Source organism: Macrotis lagotis, chromosome 1 (assembly GCF_037893015.1).
Source record: "Macrotis lagotis isolate mMagLag1 chromosome 1, bilby.v1.9.chrom.fasta, whole genome shotgun sequence".
Classification (NCBI taxonomy): domain Eukaryota; kingdom Metazoa; phylum Chordata; class Mammalia; order Peramelemorphia; family Peramelidae; genus Macrotis; species Macrotis lagotis.
In genome coordinates, this window is record NC_133658.1 from 86,825,663 (window position 1) to 86,851,466 (window position 25,804).

The 25,804-nt window shown below is 34.6% G+C and overlaps 1 protein-coding gene across 4 annotated transcripts in view; it reads right to left on the reverse strand.

Moving 5' to 3' along the window:
• Nucleotides 1-284: 284 nt before the first annotated feature.
• ATL2 (atlastin GTPase 2) overlaps nt 285-25,804 on the reverse strand; it is a 108,327-nt gene continuing 82,807 nt past the window's right edge. For 3 of the 4 annotated variants that reach the window (XM_074204058.1, XM_074204061.1, XM_074204052.1), the window contains exons 3-13: nt 16,428-16,562; nt 15,288-15,392; nt 13,136-13,186; nt 12,760-12,816; nt 10,210-10,302; nt 7,068-7,206; nt 5,988-6,115; nt 5,763-5,819; nt 4,476-4,547; nt 3,217-3,648; nt 285-923 (exon numbers count right to left, since the gene is read on the reverse strand). In XM_074204058.1, the coding sequence (XP_074060159.1) occupies nt 804-923; nt 3,217-3,648; nt 4,476-4,547; nt 5,763-5,819; nt 5,988-6,115; nt 7,068-7,206; nt 10,210-10,302; nt 12,760-12,816; nt 13,136-13,186; nt 15,288-15,392; nt 16,428-16,562 (1,389 nt within the window). In that variant the 3' untranslated portion in view covers nt 285-803. The other variant, XM_074204071.1, reaches the window with a different exon arrangement.

Genomic DNA, 25,804 nt, shown 5'->3' on the forward strand with positions numbered 1-25,804 from the left:
ACACACTGTACAGACAATCCTAACTCATAGCTGTAGGCAACATTTTTGGCTGGAATTTCTCCCCCAATAAAATTAATGGCATTTTTTATGTACACAAAGGCTTAACTGCAGAAGAGACAGTTCCATTTCCCAGTTATGCATCTCCTTTAAGAGCAGGTTTATGGAATTTTAAGAAGGCAAGACAAATGTATACTCCAAAATCATTTCCTTAGTGACAAAGGTGAAGTCAGTCCTGCATTTCTGTAAAGATCTGATGAGACATGCACTTTGTGTAACACTGGTACTGATGGCAGTAAAGCAATCTTTATTTTTGATGTCGTGGCTCAATAGAGATAGCCCAGTGCTGGTTGTCACTACCATCTCAAACTGACTCTGATTCACAGCTACTCCAGAAATAAAAAAAATCTCAATGGGACACTGTATGTTTACATTCTGTTAAAAGATTTCACTTTAATAGATTTCTTAAAATATTTCCCTGATATATCCTTTTCAGACGACGACTTTTTCTAACAAGCCAGAGACTGCATATTATTAAATCAAGAATTAAACATGGCACAAGTGTGCATGATAAAAGAACGCTCCTCTCTCAGTCTCCATGGCACTACCTGGTGTCTTGGAAGCCAGTGAAGAAGAAAATGCTTAAAACCAACAACCAATTTTCACAATCTGTGGCAACAATCTGTGGAGCCAGTTACACTAAACTACTTCTAGAATGGATTGTAAACTTTGGTTTATTTTGAGTTCTCATTGTACAGCAAGCATGAAAAAGGACGGGAGAGCAGAGTTGAAGAGGAGATGAACTGTCAGTCTGTCTTTAATCGGGCATGATGAGACACCTGGTCAGTCAGGCCTGCTTTGATAGAGTTTGTTACAGACTGCCTTATGTTTTCCTCCATCAATTTATCACCCAGGGGCTTCAATACCTGTGGTATGAGAAATGTGCAAAACAAAACAAAAAGCCATAAGGTAAAAAAAAATTACATATAAAAATATTTTTAAATTCAATTCAAAGTAATGAGCAAAGTAACCAAGAATATGGAAAAACTAAACTGAAAAGCTTCAAAAGAATAAGCAATACTGCTGGAAATAATGTATTTTAGTCACTTTACAAAGAAAAATAGAAATTATTTTCTTCCTCTATGGTATGTCATTGAATTCAAACCATTTTATAGTTCCTATGAGATGTATGTGCAATTCCATACCCTCTGTGCAGCATCAATCTGGTATGTTTACAGCATTTTATGCAGACCGACCGGCCCAGACGGTCCTGCTTAGTGTCCTACATGTGTAAGTGTGAACACTTCATATACAGAAAAGTTAAAAATACTGTCTAGTTTTTCTTCTTGTTATTGTTGGAAGACAGTCTCTGTCGCTGTGCTGATGAAAGAGCACGATGAACCATTCGGCGTCTAATAACTTCAAACAGTTTGGAAAACACCTAAAACATGGAGTGATTGGTTAGGAAAATGACGTCAGATTGACTTGAAGTTGACAAGAGTTTAAGACTAAGAAATTTGAGACTTGGTAGGTTTCTCACCTTCCTGGGACTCCTCTGAGGCAAAAGAAAAGAGAAAGGCAAAGAAATTTAGAAAAAGTCAATGACAACAGTGAGTTTTTGTCCTCTGAATAGTAATCAATGCAATTAAAACTAATACAAATATAATTCTTACAAACTACAGATTGTTTTCGCCTCGCTGACTTTGTTTTAATGACACTTAATGCCGCACAAGAGGTAGATAATTTTAAAGCAAGAATCTGGATAATTAATATATACTCATAATTTGCAATAATAATAAGGATAAGGAAGATTGATTATAAACTCATTACAAAAACAATCAAGGAACAAATCGAAGGTTTTTGTCTTTCAACAAATACTTTACCAAAGATACCAAAAGTGCTGTGAAATAATCAGAGAACTTTCAAGATAGGGTAGGATTTAAGTTCATGTTGTTAACAATACATATTTTAATTCAATATTATTTCAAAAATTAAGTATGTAAGTCATTATTCTTGAGTGGATTACAGTCGACAGAAGGAAGGAAATGTTTATGAGATAAACTGGAGAGGGAAAGAATTAAGGAATATCAATTTCCCCCCAAAATGATTTACTTAAAAAAATGTTTTTAATAGAACCAGGGAGACTTAACATGAATTCCAGCTTCTTGATCAAATATCTCACTAGGCTACAGAAATGTGAACTGAAAATAACTACTGTACTGTTTACAAATAACAGCAGCTTTATTTTTTCATCTGATATATTCAAATATTCCAACGTGATCATATTTCACATCTTTGCACATATGCAAAGTCAGCAAATAAATGCCAAGGAACAGGCATAGCTACTCCAACTGAGTAACTACTTGGTGTTAGTGAACTTGACTGGGACCATACCATACCAATAACACCAAAAAGCAAAATCCAGAAAAGTCCTCATGGCTTCTGGTGTAGTTGTCTTCCCATGTCATAAGTTAATAAGTTAATAATTGTTTCTCAGGTTCAATTCACAATGAATTTTAGGCTTTTTTCTTCATGGTGCTTCAGCTTGTCAATCTTATCTTCCTGGTAAGCAACTTTGTCCCTTGGCTGCAGACAAATCCGCTACTTATGGAACATGTCAGTGGTACATTGCTTCTTGCTCATATTGCTATGTAGCACTTTTCAAAAATATCAGCTATAACTGAAAAACTTATTTGTCTTCCCTCATTAAATCTTCACTGACTGTATTACTTCTGAGGACTTTTTCATCTTCCAAAGAAAACTCACAGTAAACACCTTCATTTGTTTAAACTGAACTCAACATTTTTTCTGTTGAATTGACTATCTCTCTATGACAATCAATCCTAAGAAAAGGCATTAGGTATCTATCCTAAAGATGTTGGTTTTAGTATAGCCAAGCTTGTGTAATCATCATGATTTTGAAAATAAATCTTTTGACTCACACAACATCTTGATTATAAATCTACTCAACAGAGAGCATCATCAATACAATCACCAGTCATGAGATTTAAAAAGAAACCCTAAGCATCATTTAGTTCAACCCCCTCATTTTACAGACATGAAAACTAAGATCCAAAGAGAAAGAGATGATACAAATGAGAGAGTAGAGTTATTCAAACAATGGAGAAGGAAAACATATGAAGGGGAGGTTGGGGGGAGAGGAAGGAGGGGGAGAAACATGAGAGAAAGTCAATAAAAAACTAAAAGATATATACCAACCTGTTCCCATAGTGTTTCAGCAATTTGATCAATCATTGTTCCAATTTCTCTGAACTCCCCAGAGTATTTAACATATGCCCAAGTACAAAGGGAAGTCAGCGCTAAACCCATTATCAGGTTACACAAGACAGCTATCGAGTTCAGGCCAATGAAGCCAGTCAGTCCTGAGATTATATACATAGCAAACATGACTGCAAACAGTGTGGCAGGGGTACGAGCAGCGTAGAAGATATTTTTGCCATCATTGTGCTTTACAAAATTTGCATAGGTTTCTTCAATCTCAGCTTCAAGCTGGTCTTGATAACGACGGCAGAACTCATCTCCTCCCATTTTTTTCACAGAACAAAACTGTTTGACGGCTACCTCCTTGAAATCCAAGTGTTTTTTTTCTAAATCCGAAGGTGCAATGTAAGGCTTATCTCCACCACATACCTATTTAAATAAAATGGGAGTACAATGAGTTATCTTCTATGAATAACTTTTTTTTAAATTGCCTAATTTTAATTTTTACAATGACAGACAGAACTGTGCAAGGTCCACAATCTTAATAGCTCATAGAAATCTAGTTGAATGATGTGTTTCATCAAAAAGGTTTTGTTTAAGCCACAGAAACACACTAAGTCATTTCCCTTCCAAACAGAAGTTTAAAGAGATCATTAAAAATCCATCTGAAACTTCCAAGGATGACAGTATCATCCTTATACAAACAGCAGAACTAAAGCATGGAAAGCAAATTACTTCCATTATTCTGGGTCACCTTCATACCACCTTTGTCACATGCCTTTTCCCTGATAAAATGTCATTATCCTTGGGGGGCAGTGACAGTTTCATTTTTATCTTTGAATTCCCAGTGTCTGAAATGTAGAAGGCACTGATTGACTGACATACCTAAATAGAAGATACAGCTAGGAAGCTGCTCCACTTCCCAACGCATCTTTGATTTAGAGTTGCTTTTACAAACTATTGTGGGCCTGAAGCTTATTAAATAAGAGCCTACCGTTAACAGTGTTCTAAATTAACTAACCAAAAAATAATGTCTTACCTATATGCTTTATGGCCTGCTACCAGATTTACTTTCCTTCTAAGAAGGCATTTAATAACCTCTGTAAAAACAACTTACTTTTAAGAATGAGAATGAGGAAGGCAACAAGGATATGCTTTTATGAAGACAATGTACTGGGATGCAAACCCAGAAAGATTTTGTATTTAAAATAATTTACTTAGATCACAAATAATTGCCAAGTTATAAAATTACCAACCTGCTCCATATTTTTGCTATAACTATCCCTTGCTCCTGCTACTGCAGCAAGATTGTTAGCTTCAGCTGTTGCCTATTAAAAAAAACACACAAAACTCAAATAATTTCCATTAAATAATAACACTTAATATCTAATCATAAGTTTTGAAAAATTATATATAATCATTTTTTCAATTAGAGGAACAATAATAAGCCTCAAGATTCATTTGATTCAAAGATTAGCTTTATTTGCTTTTATGCATATATTACTTTGGGGGGGGGAGTAACTATATTCTTTCCTAACTATAGTTTCCTTAAATTAAGGTAAAAGTATGGAATAATATAGAAGAAAGCACAGAAAATCTGGGCCCAATGACCAACTCTGATACTTGTTACTTGTAAAAATTCTTGAACAATCACTTTCCAAACCTTATAAAATGATGGAGCTGGACTAGAAGATTGATGTTTTTTCTAGATCTAAATTCTATGATATTAATATTTAAAAATGCCCTGAGCATACACCCAATGATTGTAGTTAGAAATCATCCAAAAATAAGTTAGGTGATCAGAATGGGGTTAAAAATGAAACATCAGCATTTAATGAATAATTAACATTTCTCTCACACAATTCACTTAAAAATTAGAAACACAGACACATAATCCTTGTAAAAGTGAAGACAGACTCCAATCCAGAGTTTTCATATTTTTGGGGAAAATGTGCTTGCTAGACTGTAGAACTGATAGATTGTCCAAAGTAGAAAATCCTAAAAGATTTCTCAGTTAATCAAAATTTTCCTAAGAGAATTATATTACACATTTTTATTCTTATCAACTAAGACCCAAATTATCACAAAGCAAATTTCATTCCAAGAAATAAATTCCTGACAAATGAAAGGGAGTAAAAAGTAATGTTATTTATATTATTTTTGTCTCAAGAAAAAGAAATTAAATTAGTTCAGATAGCTGTATTAAGCCAACATCATTAACCAATATATTAAAAAAACTTAATACCTCAGAGACCCCCAACTCACCCCCATAACATGAGATGTAGTTTCTTGTACAGTATATGTACAGTATGTTAAGGAATAAACTCAGCCTTTCTAATTTAATTATTCTAATTTATGCCAAGACAAATCAGCTGCTCAAAACACTTATCAAACTTCCCAATCCAAGGTATGAATTTAGCATCTTCCAAAATGTAGTCATAAGATTTTAAAAATCATGTAAAATTTGTTCAAACCTGCAGTATAACTTAACATGTTAAGTCTATTCCCCCCCCCCTTCAATTATATAAAATAAGATAAAATACCTGAAGCATAGATTTAGGATGTGGAAGCTCTTCTCCTTGATAGATTTTAATATAAGCCTAAAAACAAACAAATCTTCATTAATTGGTTATTCTTAAAGTCTGGATAAAAAATATCAAAATAAAATTGAAAATAACAAGGGGAAGAGCTTTATTTATACAATCATTCACTTCTAAATTAGGAAATTACATTTTAGTGGTTTTTAAATATAATAGGAGTTTGCCTACCTTAAAATATTCTACAAGATCTCTACAAGTCACTTTGGATCCACTTATCTCTTTTTCTACCAAATTTTCAGGAGCAAGCAGTAACGGAACCAGATTGCGAAGCTCTTTTTTAAAATCTTCATCAATATCTAGCAGAGAGGGAATTAATCAACACCAAATTAGTCACAAAAGAAACAGATTCAGTCCCCGGTGCATAAATTTACAATAGGCTTCTATTATGGAAAGGCAGTACAGAAACCATCCCTCATTTACATGGTTTCATTGAGAAGTTATAATTACTTTTTCTTTTTTTTAGAAAACATAATTCAAAAAATTTACATTACATTTACTGAGCTAATTATACATCGTCAGTGGACTGACAACTAGTCACAGCAAGTACCTAACCCGACAATATAAACAGTTTCCCTATGAAAATGATGTTTTAATAAATAGATATTCATAGAAGACAGGACTGTTTTGTGTATAAAGCCCTGGCCTCTAGTATCACGCTTGGCAAACAGAAGGGACTTAAATAAGTGAGTACAGAATAAATGGAATAAGAATAACCCATGAGTCAAAAAGTCTCATTTCACTCAGAGGCTAAGAAACTGTTTTAATTTTATTTACATGTATGTATTTTGTTTTTTCCTTCAGTCTTTCTGAATGAGTTTCTTCAATCCTTAACCCTTTTCCATTTATTTCCACAAGTCTATATAAAAAGGACCATCACTATCTTCTCAAACAAAAAAGGGAAAACCCAAGTCTACATCTGTTAATAAATTAGTTTCTTAGTGTCATTTTATGTATCTTAGAAAAAAGTGTAGTCTTCAAGACCAACCTTTAAAAATTCTGCCAACAGCAAAATGCTGACAAATAAAAGTTATTGCTTTGAGAGTTGTCACAAAATTCAGTTTTAAAAACCTTGAAACAAGGAGCTGGTAACCACTTTTTAAAAATCCTTCAAAACAGAAAAATGAGCAGCAAAGCATTTATATCACAGTGATCTCATAAATTCAAACTCCCATACGAAACAAAAATCCAATTAATATTTGCTTTAAATAGTTGACCATTTTCAGATAAATGAGATTGAGAAATTCCTACCAGTCAATCTCCCATCAAAACTTGGATTAGTTGCAACTTTAAGACCAGGATGTGGCAACAGGAAACAACCAAGGTTAGAGAAGCAATTGTGAATATGCTTCCTTACATTCTGTAGTTCTTCGTGTTGGTTTTGCTTTACCTGGAGTGAGGTAAGAAGAAAAAAAAAAGATGAAGATATAAACTTTGAGGAAATTTTTTTTTAAAACAAACATGATTAAATCCCACCAATGAACACTGGAAAACATAAGAAAATCAGCAAAGGCATTTTTCAGATTCCGCTCCATATAGACTTACCACCTGGGTAATCAGGGTCATGTTAACATTTGAACATCAGTAAAGAGTTGGACTCCACCTCTCAGGTTTCTTTTAATTCTAAATCTATAATTCCAGGCAAGTTATATCCAGTCCCCCTCTGACTTGAGGGTTCCCCCATAAGGCCCTAGTCCCTTTTCTCCAACTGCAAAAATGATGGCTATAGGTCTTTTCTGCTCTCAGGTTCTACGTGTCCCCTCATTAACTAGCTGTGCTACTACATGTGGAGAACACTCAACACCGTCCATGGGGTCTTACCACTTCTGGCTTCCAGCTCTCAGATACTACCCACCCTCCCACTCCTGAAAGCTGCCACCTTCTCCTCCTACTCTTCACTCTATAACTAAGTTCCCCACATCTCTCTCAGGTGGGAGGTCTATGGGCATCTTAGACATATCTCACAGTAGATTCTGGAAACAACTGTATTACAAAAATATGTATGTTTTAATGAGGAACTAGGGGAGGTCTGTATGTTGTATAGTGGGGGGGGGGGGGGGGAGGGAGAGAAACATTGCACCAGAAAGCAAGAGACCTGAACTCTAGTTCAAAGAATCAAAGAATTTGAGAGTTAGAAGAGACCTCTCCAGTCATCTAGTCAAAAAAGACTTCAAAGAGGGAGAATCCATTTCTGTAGGCAGCTATGATAACCCTTCAAAATACTTGAAGACAGCTGTCACCTCCCCCTTATTCTTCCCCTTTCCCAGCTAAACAAGTTCAATTCTTAAATCAATTTTCATATAACACAGCCTCAAGTGAACCAGAATTCTGGTCTCCTGACTTCAAGTGCAACACGATCATGTTAGTGCCAACTGAAAAACTAGTACAGTAGACAAGTGAATCACCTCTCAATTGGTCCTCAGTTTCTTCATGTGTAAAATAAGAGGACTGATCAAATCATCTCTGAGGTCCCCTTCTAGCTTTAAGATTCAATGACTGTAAAATAAATGGTTTTCTGGGTAAAATATCAGTGTTCCTTTCTCTATTTTTTTAAAAATAAAATACTACAGTGATTTTAAAGTGTTTTTATTGCTATTTTTTGTATTTCTTTCACTTTGATTTCACCCTATACCCCAGTCACTGTCAGTTAATTTTATCCATGAGAGAGGGAGGAGAGGGAGAGAGAAGTACCAAAACCAATTAACACAACAAAAAGATCTGATGCAACTTTATAAAGCAATAGACCTCAACCTCTGCAAGGGATCAAGGGGTCAAGAAAGGGCAGTTTCTCTTATCTCTTCTTTGGGGACAAATATAGTCTATAGTTTCACAGCTTTCAGTTCTGATTGTTTTGCAGTGGTTTTTCTTTCCATTTATATTATTGTTCCATCATGCCTATTGTTTTCCTGATTCTGGTCACTTCATCTTGGATCTGTTCAACTAAGTCTTTCCAGTCTTCTTTGTCATCATGATATTCATATTCATATTCATCCATTACACTCATGTACCAAGATTTGTTTAGTCATTCTCTAATTTAGTTTTAGTTTTTGTTAATCATAAAAAGTGCTGCTATAAATATTTTAATGCATATAAAGTCCTTCTAAACAGTGGTCAATGACCTCCCCTAGGATATATGACTATTAGTAAAATTTGGGGGTCAGAGGATAAGGACATATGAATCATAATTCCAAACAGTTTTCCAGAATGATTATATCAATCTCCAGCTACAATAACAATACCTTAGAGGGTGCTCATCTCTCCTGGACATGATTATTCCAATGCTTTATCACCTTTGACAATTTGCAGGGTGTCAGAGGAGAAACAACATGATTGCTTTAATTTGCATCTCTCCTATTATCAATGACATGGCATATGCTTTCACAAAGTGTTTAATAGTTGGGGATGCTTCTTTTGTGAATTGTGTCCTTGTTCTTCAACCACCTATATCTGCTGGAACATGGCTTGTTCCAAAAGTCTTATTGCTGTTTTAAGTTTTGGTAGCGTAACCTGAAGCTTTAAAGACATTTGGTATCTTAAAAATGCACTAAGACTTTGGAAATATCCTGAGTTTCTATTAATTGTCTAAAATCAGAGATATTTGATACAAAGATTTTTTCCCAGTTAAAGGTTTCTTCCCTCCTTATCCTGCATATATTAATATTTTTGGACTTAAGAGTTATTCATTTTTGACTTATGGAATAGGATCTGTCTTATTTCTGTCAGACTGTTTTCCAGTTTTTCTACCAGTTCTTATCAAATAGAGAGTTCTTTTATGGGTAATTTATGTTTTGGGGGGATATCAAAGGCCGAGTTAATGAGTTCTATGACTTTTGTTTCTCCCTAATTTAGTCTATTGATATACTTTTCTGCTTTTTAACTAATTCCAAATGATTCTGATTACTACCCTTTAAATAAAGCCTGAGGTCTAAATAAGCTATTTCTCCTTCATGCCTATTTTTTTCATTATATTCTAAACTTTTATTTCCTCTCAATGATTTTTACTGCTTTATGTTGCTTTAGTGAGTAACTTTAAATCCACAAATTAACTTTTGTAGTAATGCCATTTTGATTTTCCTGGTGTAGCTCAGCCATGAACACTGAATATTTATTTATTCCCCTAGCTATTTAAGTTGTACTTTATTTCTGTAAGAAGTATTCAGTAATTTGATATATAATATAAGAAAAAGGTGCTTTGTTAGAATGACTCCCAAGTACTTTATGAATTTTGTAGCTCTCTTGACTAGGACTACCTTTTTTCCAAGTACCTACTGTATTTTGTATCATGGCTATTTTATTTTTCTGGTTAATACACACTAATTAATTACTAAATGTTACGTATTAGATGATTTGCACTATTTACATGTTCATTTCTCATTCTTTAACTTTTGCTTACCTGTAATCTTTTCTCAAGGAATTGTTTTCCTCCTTCCAAGCCATATGAGTGTTCATATGGGTAACTCCAATCTCGAATCAAGAACATTAATGTCTACACAAAAAGAAAAAGTAATTGTCTTACAAGCACAGAAAGATGACTATATTTACAGCTACCACCATCCAAGTGTCTCTTAATACTCTAAACAATCTTTACCAGAAACCATGAGTCTCTATTTCTGACTCTCTCCCATTCATTATCTCTTCTCTCCATATTACACACACTATTCATATATTTTTCTATATTCATAAATTTCTGAACACACACATGCATGTTCACGGGTACATATATGTACATGATACAGTATTACCAGTCTTCAATTTCCATTATGTACAGCTTTTATTTACCTAAGAGTTTAAATGTTATCAAAGAGTGTAAATTGGAACTTATCATCATCACCTAACAGTATATTGGACAACTTAATTTTTTAAAACCACAATGGTCTTTTTATTATATTTTGATCATAATAAAGTACATTAGCTGAGTTCTCGTTCCAAAAGAATAGGATAAATCAACTGCATGTGTGCTGAGTACAACTACTGATTTTTTGGAACTGAAAGCTATTTTGGAAGATTATTTAGTCCAACTTGGTCATTTTAGACATAAGAAATTAAAGAGGCAAAATGATATGTGTTCAAGGTTGTACAATCAGTGCACAGCACAGCTGTAACCAGGATTTCAAAAAAACTCAAGCCCAGGGTTCTTTTAACTCACATGCTATTAACAGGGGCCAAAATAACATATTTGACAGTCAATTCAATAACATTGCCTCTACCTATACTTTCCCTCTAGCCAACGGTTTCCAAATTGTAGTCAGCCCAAACCCAGTAAAACAGTATATCAATAGGATCATTATCATCATCATCAAAATTTTAAAACATCAATAAACAACCAAAATGTGATAGAAACACGAGCAATCTTAATGTCTACAACCAGCTATAATTTTTATATCACAGCATAAATGAAACTTTCATCTAATTTAAAATCAACAAAATAAAGATATCAAAGGTCTTTTCTATAATAATCCTTATTTTCTGATTTTAGAAGACAAGAATAAAACTGAACAAGCAAGTCAAATAAGTGAATCTTTTTCCTTATCTATAAACAGGGTGAACAAGATGATTTCCAGTAGTAGTAGATTTAATAATCTATGATTTCAATTTCTCAGATACTATTATTTTTTTTTAGGTTCTTTTTGCAAGGCAATGGGGTTAAGTGGCTTGCTCAAGGCCACACGGCTAGGTAATTATTAAGTGTCTGAGGCCGGATTTGAACTCAGGTACTCCTGACTCCAGGGCCGGTGCTCTATCCACTGCGCCACCTAGCCACCCTCAGATACTATTATTATATGCAGAATTTTTGAAAAAGAAACCATAACTAAAATTACAGAATCTCCATTTCCTTCATTACTAAGGGCTCCCCCAGAGGCAACAATATATATTAAAAAAAGCACTTAAAACTAATTTTAGTCTCATAAATTCTGAAATCCTGCTACAAGGATAAGCATTAACAAAAGTAAAATGTGATAAAATTGACCCCAAAGAAGTTATAGTCTATTATAGCCACCTAAGATATACATGAGAAATAAGTTCATAGTTGAAAAAAGTGGTGGGGTTTTCTCAACGTAAGGGACAACTGGAGAAAGGAGATGAAATAGTTATAACCCTATATGAAAATCAAGTAGAACTTTCGGAAAATTTGAAAAAAATATTGAAAATAGCCCAGATTCACCCCTTCCTTTTCTACCTGAGTGGAATATTCGCAATAAAACCATTTCAGGGTCAATATTCCTAGTGAAGTTCTCTCAGAGTTAAGAAATATTCAAGAAAGAACAAACTATCATTCTTAAACTCTTAAACAGGTGGCTTACTCTCCTAACTTTTGATAAGACTATTTTTACTGTCTAGGAGAATAGTAGACTTTTCTTAGAAGACCTTGCATACTCAAACATTATTTCATTTAGATAGTCATAGAAGGTCATTAAATGTCTTTTTGATATTCTCACCATCTGGATGGTGAGATATTTTATGAAAACTTTTCATTCTTTTCTTTGTTCTGGGGTAGAGTTTCATGAGTAGAATGTAAATCTGAAGACTAACCAATGAGTTAACAGAGAGAAAGAGAGAGGATAGGGAGGAGAAGGTGATTGCATTAGGCCATATAACCTTGATTGAGGAGAAGGTGATTGCATTAGGCCATATAACCTTGCTTGACTGTCAATTCCGGGCAGCTCCTTGATCTTCACTACCTTTGTGAGACTTGGAGTGTGTCCTTCGTTTGCTCAGACCACACCTTGAAGATTTTGTTTAGTGTATTTTTATCATACACATACATACCTTTCTGGCAATCTTATGAACCCACAAAGGTCTGAGTTAAGAGGTATTTGCCAAAGATTCAACTATTCAACTATCAGAGCCATGGGATATACTTACTAAAATCTACTGTTTTCCCAGAAGATAGAAATTACCCTAAAAACTTTTCATATTGAGGCAGAATAACTTTAAAATTTACCTGAAATGGTTTCTGGTAGATTTCTTCCATTGCAAGTCGTCCATACTCTGTAAACAACTATTAAATCAGGCTATTAAAATTAATGATACAGGAAGATAGAAGAGGGTATGATGTGACACTAATTAAATGTTAATTTTTATCAGGAATTAAATATAGCTCAAACAGAACATTAAAAGAAATCAAACAGTAAGTTTTTCTTACAGTGTTTATATAATAAAGGCTATTCTGATAAAGAACCAACAAAAATTTATAAATTCATAACACTCATCATTGTTACAGGTAGATGAGGGGTTGCAGTGTTAAGATTTTCTAAGTAGAGATGAAGATGAAATATTCTAGTAAACATTATTTAACATAAATTTCCTAACATACATACTTGTAAATGCTGAAGGTCATCTTCTTGAATATTCTGAGATAAATTATATACCTGATTAAAGAAAAAAATCAATCTTTACATAGCACTATGAGATTTATAAACAGTATAGTTTATCATTTTAAATGTAATATCAGCTATAATTTTTATATCACAGCATAAATGAAACCTTCATCTAACTTAAAAATCAACAAAATAAAGCTATCAAAGGTCTTTTCTATAATAATTCTTAGTTTCTGATTTTAGAAATCCAATATTTCTATGATACAAATTAAAAAAAAAAAAACATTTGAAGCACAGCACTTCCCTTTGCCTCTGTCCCTCCTGTTTCCCCAGTGACCAAGAATGCCCATTTCCTAACTCTTTAGCAGTCAACTGCAGTATCCTTCTCACAGGGCTTTGAAAATCTGTTACCAGAGCATCTGGAGGACAAGACACTGGAGAATAGACTAAGGCCCAGGTGGTCCTTTCTTCACTTGCCTTAAGTAGGTGAAAAACAGCATGTTGTTATCACAGGATCTATACTAGCACTAAATCACTAGTAGGAAGTCAAAGGGTTTATGTTGCTATCAATGGAAGTGACCCTAAAAGAAGCTGCATCATCCCCAGTGAGGATACTGGGCCTTTCAATTTGAAGCTCAGGCTGGTCTGGGATCATTTAAGGGAGGGATTCTTAACCTTTTTGTATGTCATTGACCCCACCCACCCACCCTTGGCAGTCTGGTGAAGCCCAGAGATACTTCCCTCAGAATGTTTTCAACTACAAAGGATATAGTTATCAAAATATTTTTTAAAAACAAGTTCAATGACCCCAAGTTAGGAATTCCTGATTAAGGAAATGCCCCTTGTTCCACAGTATGTACTTAACACCACATTTAATAAGAAAATGTAGAATACAAGCTAATGGAAAAGAGGAAATGTAGAGGGGGATGGAAAGGACTGAGGCATAGGAAAAGAAGGACCCCTCCTAATTTGGTAAAATACTAAGGTGTCTCCCACATTAAGAACAGGTATATTCCTGATATATAAACAAAAAGACTTTTCCTATAACCTCCAGGATGAGTGTTACCAACTGCAATAGCTACCAAGGACAAACTTTTATCTTTAGAGCATCATATGTTCTTAAAATGATGTCAGATAATGTTCGTCAATAGTCTCAAGGAGGGGCAGCTATGTGGCACAATGGATAGAGTACCAGCCCTGTAGTCAGGAGGACCTGAGTTCAAAACCAGCTTCAGACACTTATTGTGTGTGACCTTAGGCACATAGTCTTGCAAAAAAAACAAAAAAAATTTTTAAAAAGTTTCAAGGACTAAAGTATCCAGAGATTCCTTCCCTCCCTGCCCCATCATGTTCATCTTTCAAAAATTTATTTGCATGGTTTCGTACCCATTCAAGACAAAAAATGAGAAAATAAATGAAGGATGTTTGATGGGTCTATGCTAACTGCAAAACTGGGGAAAAGACAGACTGTCTTGCTTAAGAAAATGAAACAAAATAACAATTATATTTATTATCAATAAAATTAGTAATAATAATTTTTTTCTTAATAAATGAATTAGGGGTAAAAATAAAAGATAAATGAGGAAGACCACTGCAAAATATGGATTTATCTAGGTTTTTACTTATCTTTTACTATTAGCTCAGATAACATCCAAGTCTTAGCTTTACTAATAAGCCTCCCAGTGCTAAAATTTCTTATTCCTAATTAGTCCAAAAATATTCAAAAATTAAAATATATTGTACTTTTTCCTTTTATAAAAGCAGGTACTTTGAGAAAAGGTCAAGAATTTAGGATGGGGGAGGCTAGGTGGTGCAGTGAATAGAACACTGGCCTTGGAGTCAGGCGTACCTGAGTTCAAATCCAGTCTCAGACACTTAATAATTACCTAGCTGTGTGACCTTGGGCAAGTCACTTAACCCCATCGCCTTGCAACCCCCCCCAAAAAAAAATTTCGGATAAATGGTTTACTGCTTCTTAAGAAGGTAATTAAAGTATGAAATAACTTTAGAACAACAGAAAACAGAAATGAGATATTCCCTTTAATATGTCTCTAATCTCCTTCAGCTTTTAAAAGGAAAATACATGCAGAAAAGAATTAAACTGTGTTAAGCTTGTCTAAATTGAGTATCCTACATAATTTCTAAGTCTCACCTGAACAGAACTTGTCATAGTACTCAAAGCAAATACAGTTGCACAGTCTTTGATAGTTGATTGGCTATCAAAGGCACCCTGGGTGTCCATTAACAATACAGCAACCTAGGAATCACCAAAAAACAAACAAAACAAAACAAAACAAAACATGTTAAGCAAATTCACCAGCCATCAAAAATGGACTCTCTAAGACTCATATAATTCTATGCCAGTAGAGTTACATTTAGGGTCCTTTTTAAGATACCCCTGTTAACTATTTGTTTGTCAATTCACTAGCCTAATACTTTTTTGATCTTAAAAACAAAATAATGACAAAGAGATTGAGACACAAAGTCAAGTTTCTGAAGCTATTGTGAAAGTTACCAACCAGCCTCTTATGGGTACTGTGAGATGTGAGGGTTACCTGCCATAATTCAGAATACCTAGCCTTCAGTGTGACCCATCCACAAATGGATGCCTCAATCAAGAATTCTGCTACTTTTCCCTTTAGCAAAGATTACTAGGGAATCAGAGAACACATCTCCCAGTAGTGAAAGGATTCTGTGCTTATTTCACTACTGACAAAAGAGAAAGCCTTCCTTGCTTATTAGTAAAGGGTAACCCCAACTTTCCCTTTCCCTTCCACAGCCCGTGATTGATGCAGAACTCCCCATGACCCCTTCCATTCTGACTGCCAAGAAATTCTCCTTTATCTTGACTATAAGTGTTTGGTAGGTGATGTTCAGGGCATAACACAATCAGAGGTAAGAAAAAGAAGGAACTGAAAAAGGAATAAGAAAACACCTCTTGTTCTGGGATTAAAATGCCCACCAATTACAATCTTGCTTGAAAAAAAATAGAGATTACAAAGGACAGAGCAATGATCTAGACTAGTCAATCTCACATACCTGAACTTTACATTCAGATAAGGTAACAGAGATATTAAAATAGATTAGATGTCACAAAGAAAATTCCATCTATAGTTTAACAAAAAAGATGAGTTTTGAAAAAATTTGGGGAAGGGGAGGAGATATATATATATATATATATATATATATATATATATAGAGAGAGAGAGAGAGAGAGAGAGAGAGAGAGAGAGAGAGAGAGAGAGAGAGAGAGAAAAGTGAAGTGAAAGGGTAAGTTTGTTGTAAAATTTACCTTTGTTCCATCTGGTCTATCAATTACAAACACTTCATTCCAGACCTGTATGCCTGTTGTTTCTCTCTCACATCCACCTCTCCACGTAAAGCCAGTCAATGGTTCATTGTTTCCACCAATCCAGCTAGAGGAATTCTGTTCAAGTCAAGCATAAGTTTATATATTAAAACAAAACATTCCAAACACCACTCTTTTTCAAAAAACCCTCTATTCTATAATTGCCTCACACAATATTAATTTTCTTTAAACTAGGGTCTGTTTAACAAACCAATGCTGGGACATTCAAACAAGAATATAGTTATAATGCTTTACTTATCCAGATCCTCAGCTAAAATAAAACCAAAAAGAACTGGGAAGGGGGTAATCTCTGATATTATTCTCCCTCCTGCTGGCCCTTAGAAATGTCCAAGTTTATGCCCTAAGGCAGTCATACAAAAATATCTTAAGTCCTCCAGGATGGGATTCTGGGAAGATGAAGGAATAGGTTAAAAAATTTCAAGCTCTCTAGATTTCTTCTACTAAAAGTCAGAAAAACACCTCAGGGTGCAAGTAAAGCAGCAAGTAACAGCAGAGCAGTGTTGCTTTTGAAACAACCAAAGAAAATTTGATAGATCCTAGGATGGAAGTAAGAGGTAGCCCCTAGGGAAAGCTGGCTTGGGAGGAAGCCTCTGCCTCAGCTTCACAAGTTTCCACCTCCTTGGACAATGTGGGGAGCCCAGTTTCTGAGCCAGCGACTCAGCAAGGAAAGAGAGGATGCTGATAAGGGCAGACCCAGTTGTGCTGGTGAGGCACAGTCCTGAGTGAGTGCAGAGGCAGTGGCTCTGGAAGCCGGCTGGTTGTGGACACTTAGAATTGAATTCTCAGTCTTGATCCCAAACCAGAGGGGAAAACTGAAGGTTTCAGCCACTAGAGGGTTTGTAGGGAGTAAAATCATTTCCAACAGTGTGCTGAAGTTTGGAGGAGGGAAAGGAATGCAAAGGTTGGGTCAAAGACATCAGACATCATCTCCCACAATGCAGGACTGGGGCTGAATAAAAGACAAAGACAGACACACACACACACACACACACACACACAAGAAAAGCCCAACCATAGCCTGTTACTATGGGAGTAGAGAAGACTTAAGAAGATGCTGAAGAAAAAAATGCCTCTCCTACCCTACCCTAAAAGTCAAAAGGCTACCTGCTCAAAAAAATAAAAAATTCAGAGGAACTAAAAAAACTTTTAAAATCAAATAAGGCAGAAAAACTAATAATAAAAATTCAAGAAAATTTATGAAAAGTTAAGTAAATCAACTGTAAAAGGAAATCTAAAATCTTAAGAAAATGACAATGGGAAGCCAGTAAAGTTATAAGAGAACAAGAAATAATAAAAACAAAAGAGAACGGCCTAGCTGAATGACCTCAGGCAAGTCACTTAACCCCATTGCCCTGTACAAAGTCAATAAAAATAAAATTAAAAAGAATAAAGGACCAAAAAATAGAAGAGAAGGGTAAAACAATTCAGAAAAGAAACAACAGATTTGGAAAAGAAATCAAAAAGAGATAGCATAGGGGCAGCTAGGTGGCATAGTGGATAAAGCACTGGCCCTGGAGTCAGGAGTAACTGAGTTCAAATCCAGTCTCAGATACTTAATAATTACCTAGCCATGTGGCCTTGGGCAAGCCATTTAACCCTGTTTGCCTTGCAAAAAACTAAAAAAAAGGGGGGGGGAGTAAGATAGCATCAGAATAATTGGACTACCTGAAGCTATGAACAAAAAAAAGAATCGATTAAATAATATAAGAAATTAAAAAAACTGTCCTTAAGTGCTAGAAAAAACTCACTGATTACCACATGAAAGGGATCCTAGGAGAAAAGCTGACAGGAATATCACAGCTAAATTCCAAAACTCCCAGGTTAAGGAGAAAATATTAAGAGAAACAAGGAAAAAACAATTCAAATATGACAGAACCACAATTAGAGTTACCCAATAGTAATGGCTACTTTAAAAGACCACAGGTCTTAGAACACAATGTATCTTAAAGCAAAGGCCAAAAGTTATCAAACTCGGCAAAATAAAGTATAATTCTGAAGGGGGAAAAATGGACATTCAACAAATTGGCCAGACTTTCAGGATTTTGTTGCAAAAAGACCCGAATTAAACAGAAAATTTGACATACAAGAACTAAGAGAAGGAAAAAATGTGAAACATCAAAAACTAATTACAAGGGACTCTATAAAGACAAATTGTTTTACTATCTATAAAATGGAAATGTAAAACCGTATGTCCAAGATTAGTAATCAGGTAGTTAGAAGGAAAGACAGTGTAGAATTGAGGAGGATGTAATTCTTAAAAGTAAAATGGTCTAAGAAAAGATTAAAAAATAAATGTTACCATCTTATACAAATGAGGTAAGAGAAGAACTGGTACAAAGGAATTAGGAAAAGAGAGTTGATAGTTATGGAAATTTACTGTCATTGGGAATGGGTTCAAGAAGAGGCAATACATATGATGTGTGTGTGTATGTGTGTGTGTGTGTGTATACATATATATGGTTATAAAAACCTAAATTCAGAAAAAAGAGGGCATAGGGAGGGTACTGAGCTAGAGGGTAAGGGGAAAGGGTACATAGAAGAGTGTTTAGATTAATGGGGGGCACAGAAGGATGTGAAATTTTTGGAAAGATGGTTGATTAAGGAGGGGGCAAGGTAACAAGTAGAAGTAAAGTAGGAGTAAGGAGGGTCATATATTTACATATATATACAAATATGCACAAATACACACACACACGTGTGTGTGTGTGTGTGTGTGTGTGTGTGTGTGTGTGTGTGTGTGTTTGTATATCCATGGTTCGATTAAAGCTGCCCTGGAAGGAGATGGGAGGAGAAGAAAAAAAAAAGGAAATAGTGCATGGCAGAAAACAGAATGAAACCCACAAGGAAGCAAAAAAAGATGAATGATTCTGAACACAATGTGTAATGTTTATTATATAGGCTTTCTTGAAAATGAAATTTATTGTTTTATATTATGAATTTCCTCTTATGCTTTACTGCACTATGGCAGTGTGTGACAATTTTTTTTATTTTATAATTTTATTTTGTATTTTTTATTTTTCCCTAATTTTTCTATCACTTGCTAGAGGAAAAGGGCAAATTCAAAAAACAGAAGCTAAGGATTATATACTGAAGGCTGGCAACCCCTTCATACTTCAATTATACAAGGTCATCATTACCCAATTACAAACTAAGTACAAGTGATGTTCACGATAACAAACAAATGATCAAGAAGGCTCAATTCTGTTTAGTAGCCTTTATGAAAAAAAGAACCTGTAAACATTTTTTAAAGAAATTTACATAATGTTTTTCAATTGTCATTTCAATGGATGACCATCAGTTATGTGGACATTTTAACACCTCTGACCTCCCCAAGCACATTAATGTTGTTTCTCTTATTGGAATTTAAACTCATCTTTGTATCTGTCTGCTTAACTCATTGACTTCTAGACACAATTTCAAAAACTATTTGTTGAATAAACACTAAAATGAAAGTAAGAATTTTAAAGACCAAACATACAGATAGAAACATGCAATGAAAAAGCACATCGGCTTTTCAGAGGAACTGCTTCCAATGCCACCCCCTAACATTTGCTATCAAGTGTGACCTTGGCAAAATATTTCATATATCTCATTCTCATCCTGTAAAATGAGGGGGTCGGACTATCAGGTTTCTGAAGTCCCTTCTAGCTCTGAATCTTCATGAGTCTCTGACACAGCCTTTTAGTTCAAATTGCACAATGCATAAGGTCATAGTCTTGTTTAATAAGGTATCATAAATATAAGTATTCTTCCTATAGATTACGGAGAGAATGAGAAGAGAGAAGTTCACCTTTGTTGTTTTGGAAAAAAATTTAACTTAATTGCAAGGACCAGACTATTTTTAAAATGAATTAAAAAAAAGAATCAAAAGTGGAAGAGACATCCTAAATAGGATGAGATCCAACTCCCTCATTTTACAGATGAGGAACCTGAGTCCTAGGGCAGCCACATAACTTACCCAATAATAGAGTAAGGAGAAATTCATAGACTAAGAGGTTTTCAGTTTTATGTACCAAAAGAACTTTCAAATATGAGCTTTCCAATATGAAAAAATATAATAAACAGTATTGCATTTTCTAGTATTCAATGTGAGTCTCCGGTAGAGATCCTAAAAAGCAGTCAAAGAAGAATCAACTAGAAAGTCATACAAACAATAAAGATAGCTCCAAGGAGAGCTCTCATTCCCTCCTCTAACATATATAATTATCATTGTCAGACATTACACATATCTAATTCTGGGGCAGCTAGGTGGCACAGTGGATAGAGTACTGGCCTTGGAGTCAGGAAGTCAGGAGTTCTAGCCTCAGACATTTTACTAGATGTGTGACTTTAGGCAAATCACTTAACCCAGATTGCCTGGTATCCAGGGTCATCTCCAGTAGTCCTGATTCATATCTGGCCATTGAATCCAGATGACTCTGGGGGAAAAAGTGAGGCTGGTGACTTAGCCATTCAAAATCTAATTCATGTCTTATCACGGCATCACCTCCATCATGGTCTTCTTCTAGAATGAAGGACAAACATTATGATTATCTAATTCTATTTAAATTAACTTGCTTTTTTCCTACAATCATGATCTTAGAAATCAAAAAACTGTCTGATAATTTTTAAAATTCAACTAACTCACCTTGAAACCAATCTCCACTGTAAAATCAGTATTTAACCTCTCTGAAAACAAAATATAGGGCCACAAAGCAAATAGGCTCAATAGATCAGTATAAAACCAAAGGTAATTATGTCAAGTAGAAAATAGTGATCTTCAGGAAACATTACTGATCTTCAAGAAAAGATAAACTATCTTGGCTACCTCAAAAAAAATAAATAACTGAATTCACTTTAGCACCAAGAAGTGGGTCTCAAGTTGGCTAGGACCATCAGTTTAGGCCTGGAGCTCCTAGCATACAACATGAGCAGCCTCATTAAGACCAATCTTTTGTGACTTTTAAAGCTCTAAATATTAGCCTTGGTGCTGCTCCATCAATAGTTGGCATATAGACAGAAAAAAACACCTGTCAAAAGAATGGTGAAAACAACTATGTGGCTGGCTATTCCTAAATTTTTCCTTCTATTCATATTCAGAAAAGTGGTTCCCCCATTCTGGATTAAGAGATCAGAAGTACAACTTACTTATTCATCATGGTTAACTGATATCAATGAATTTGGAAAAATAATTCAGTACTCCCTCAATACTTTTTTTTTAGTTTTTTTTTGCAAGGCAAATGGGGTTAAGTGGCTTGCCCAAGGCCACACAGCTAGGTTAATTATTAAGTGTCTGAGGCCAGATTTGAATTCAGGTACTCCTGACTCCAGGGCCAATGCTCTATCCACTGTGCAACCTAGCCACCCCACCCTCAATCCTTCTTTGACTGAGGATTCTTGCTCAAAAAACATGTTTGTTACTGTTCCATTGAGTCTGACTCTTTGTGATCCCATGGCCCACAATGTCCATGACAAAAATGCTTCTATTAAAGTGTCGTGCCATTTTCTTCTCCAATGAATTAGGGCAAAAAAGAGGTTAAGTCATTTGACTAAGTCACTCAGTTAATAATGTCTAGGGCCAGATTTGAACTCAGGTCATTCTAACTCCAGATCCAGCAATCTATCAAGCCATCTAGCTACCCCACATAGCTGAAAAACTAGTTTTATATGAAAACAGATTTGAATTCACTTTTCCAATGCCTATTCTTCCAAGATAACACTAGACAAATTCGAGTCTCAGCATTGCTATAGCAGCAGTGGCAGACACAAAATTCAAATGAATATAATCCAAAGATTTTTGAATGTATTTTAAATGTTTCTTCTTTGAGTATGAGTAATGTTTGGATAGTCTGAAGACCTGACAAGGGAAGAGCTTTTTTTCCCAATGCCACAATGCAAAAGCAACCCCATTTATACCGATAATAATAATAATAGCAAATAATAGTATGCACTCTAGCCTATTTAAAAATATCAAAGTGAGTACGATCTTGCTAAATAATAGATATACTAAAGGTGTCTTTTAAGGTGAAATTACTCAAGGATGTTTCCTTCCCTTCTAGGCCCTTACAACAAACACAGTTAACATTTTCTCCTAATCAAAGAAAGAAAGAAAACAATATAACTTATATAACAGATGGCGAAGAATCAATATCATTTCAATTAACCATTACTCAAGCCTCTACCAGCACACAGGAACTCTGTCCAAGAATGAGCCACTTAAACTTGGCAAACTCACTTTCCTCAGCCTATAAAATGAATATAATAATTACATATGTTCACAGGGTTGGTATAAGAAGTCAAATGCAATAATATATGTAAGCCTTTAGATGCTATTCTATAAAAACTATCCTCATCAAAAGGGTTAAAAACATCACTGGTACAAAAATATCCATAGCAGCTCTGTTTGTGTTGGCAAAGAACTGGAAATCAAGTAAATGTCCTTCAATTGGGAAATGGCTGAACAAATTATGGCATATGTATGTTATGGAACACTACTGCTCTATTGGAAACCAAGAGGGACGGGAATTCAGAGAAGTCTGGAAAGACTTGCATGAACTGATGCTGAGTGAGATGAGAACCAGAAGAACACTGTACACCCTAACATGGGGGTGATGGATTCACTCTCATTCCATCAGTGCAACAATCAGGGACAATTTTAGGGTGTCTGCAATGGAGAATATCATCTGTATTCAAAGAAAGAACTGTGGAGTTTAAACAAAGACCAAAGACTATTAACTTCAATTAAAAAAAAGTTAACTTATGTATTACATAATTTTGCTATCTCTTATATTTTATTTTTTCCTTAAAGATCTGATTTTTCTCTCAATACATTCAATATATAGTATGGAAACAATGTAAAGACTCTCAGACTATCTTTTGTGAGGGAAGGAAAGCAAGGTTAGGAGAAAAAAATGTAAAATTCAAAACATTACAAAAAATGATAGGTAAAAACTAAAAACTACTATTGTATATAATTGGAAAACAAATAAAATATATATTTAAAAAACTACCCTCATCATTAGGAAGTCTATTTATTACTGGTAATAGCTACTTATTTTTAATAATGGAACGTAGGGAAACTAATCTCTCATATCAATAAAGGAGGGAAGTAAAAATAAAAACAATTTTGAGCTTTTACCTCAATTGACAACAAAAAAAAGAAAATAGTAAACACTGCAGGAGACAGGCACAATAAAAAATTGTAAAACAATTTGAACTTTCTAAAAAAGTCACCTTTTCACTTGGAAGATCATATTTCCTGGGCATTACCCCCAATGAGGTCAATGCCTAAGGAGAAGTCTCACATATATAAAAAATGTTTACAGTAATGCCCACAGAATGGGTACCCCTCACTAGAGGAATGATTATGAATGGAAAGAGTAACTATACCATAGGGAATGACAGACAGGAAAGATTCAGAACAACCTGACCACTTCTTAACAAACCTGATGCAAAGAGAAGTGCACCAAAACAAACACTTGATCCACTGATCACATTAGTGAAAAGAAAAATAACAGAATGAGGATCTGTGGTGCCGTGCAGTGATGGTCTTGGGTTGAAGCTGCTGGCAGAGAACTCTAGAGGATCCCACTGTGTTGTCAGACAGGGCTCCTAGGTTGCTTTGGTTTTGCTCAATTACATTTATTTTGTTAAAAGGGAAGAGTATGGGGTGGCTAGGTGGCATAGTGGATAAAGCACCGGCCTTGAAGTCAGGAGTACCTGGGTTCAAATCCGGTCTCAGACACTTAATAATTACCTAGCTGTGTGGCCTTCAGCAAGCCACTTAACCCCATTTGCCTTGAAAAAAAAAAAAAAACCTAAAAAAAGGGAAGAGTATGAAGAAGGGTGAGGAAGGTGTTGACAATAACAAACAGTAAAACTTTCTTGGTAAATCTCAGAATACTTTTAAAAGACACATCTATTCAATTTTATCTAACAAAAGACCTCACTATTCCTTCTCATCTTAATATTCCTTAAATACATTTTAAAGCATATTTAAAAAGCAGCTAAGTAGTACAGTGGACAGAGCACTAAGTCTAGAGTCAGGAAGACCTAAATTCAAATCAAGCCTCAGACCCTCACCAGCAAAATGGGAGTAATAACAACCTACCTCTCAGGGTTGTTATTAGAATAAAAGGAAATCATTCTAAAGTGTTTTGCAAACCTTAAAGTACTATATAAATGTTAACTGCTATTATTATTATTACTATTACTGAAATGCTTACCTTTACCTAATGAACTTTGCATTTTTTTTAAACACTACCCTTAAGTAATCTTAAATGTTTAAATTTAATGTTTAAATGTTAGGAAATCTTATTCAATTGAATACAGGAGATAAGTCAAAATGATTTTGTTTCTTTAAGACTCCCTAAACTGCCATCTAATTTAACTTCACATTTCCCTGACCCTTAAATTCTACCATGAACATCTACAGTTACTTATTAACTTTTACCTATCTAAAACAGATGTGTATATCTAAAAATATACACGTTTGCATATATAGAGATCTGTATATACAGATCTCTATATATGCACTCTTCAGTGGAGTCATTTTTTTCTTTTAATTCACATCTTGTCAATACAATACCATTATCTCAAATGACTAGTTACATTAGATAGTACATTCAGATTTCTAGTACTCTTCAAAATAGAACCAATTTTGGTGACTACATTTTCTCTACACAAGTGACAGATTCTTCAGTAAACATTCTTAGTCATTCAGAAGGATGGAAAGGGAAAAGGTGTGATCCTATGAATCTATGTAAATGCATGGCCAAACACGGAACAATAACTTTAAGGCCAGGTTAACCACAGCTGGTAGATCTGCTCCAACTCTTCTGGACAACTATTTGGAGTCAGGAAAGAAATACTATGAAATTATTCAGATCCTCTGATCTAATGATTCCACCATTGAGAATAATTTATACTACCAGAAAATGACAGCAAGAAAAGACAAATGTACAAAAATATTCAGAGCAGCACTATTTCTAATACATTTCAGATTTACTTAGTTCCTTCAGTCTCCAGCATTAACCACTGAAATATTTAGTTTAACTATTTAAAAGTAGCAAATTACAATTGATTACTTCAATCACTTACTAGACTGTCTTTAATATAAAATAATGATTAAGCTGAAAATTCAATCATAAAATTTTAGAGGTGAAAAATAAATCTTAGAAATTAAGTCAAGTATTCCCCAACTCAAAAATATGCTATACCAGTAGAATATTTAAAATTTTGAAAAAGTAAAAACTTTTGTTAGAAAATTTTCTAGTCTAGTAAAAATTTTTTCTTTCAGAAACAATGACCTACATCAAACC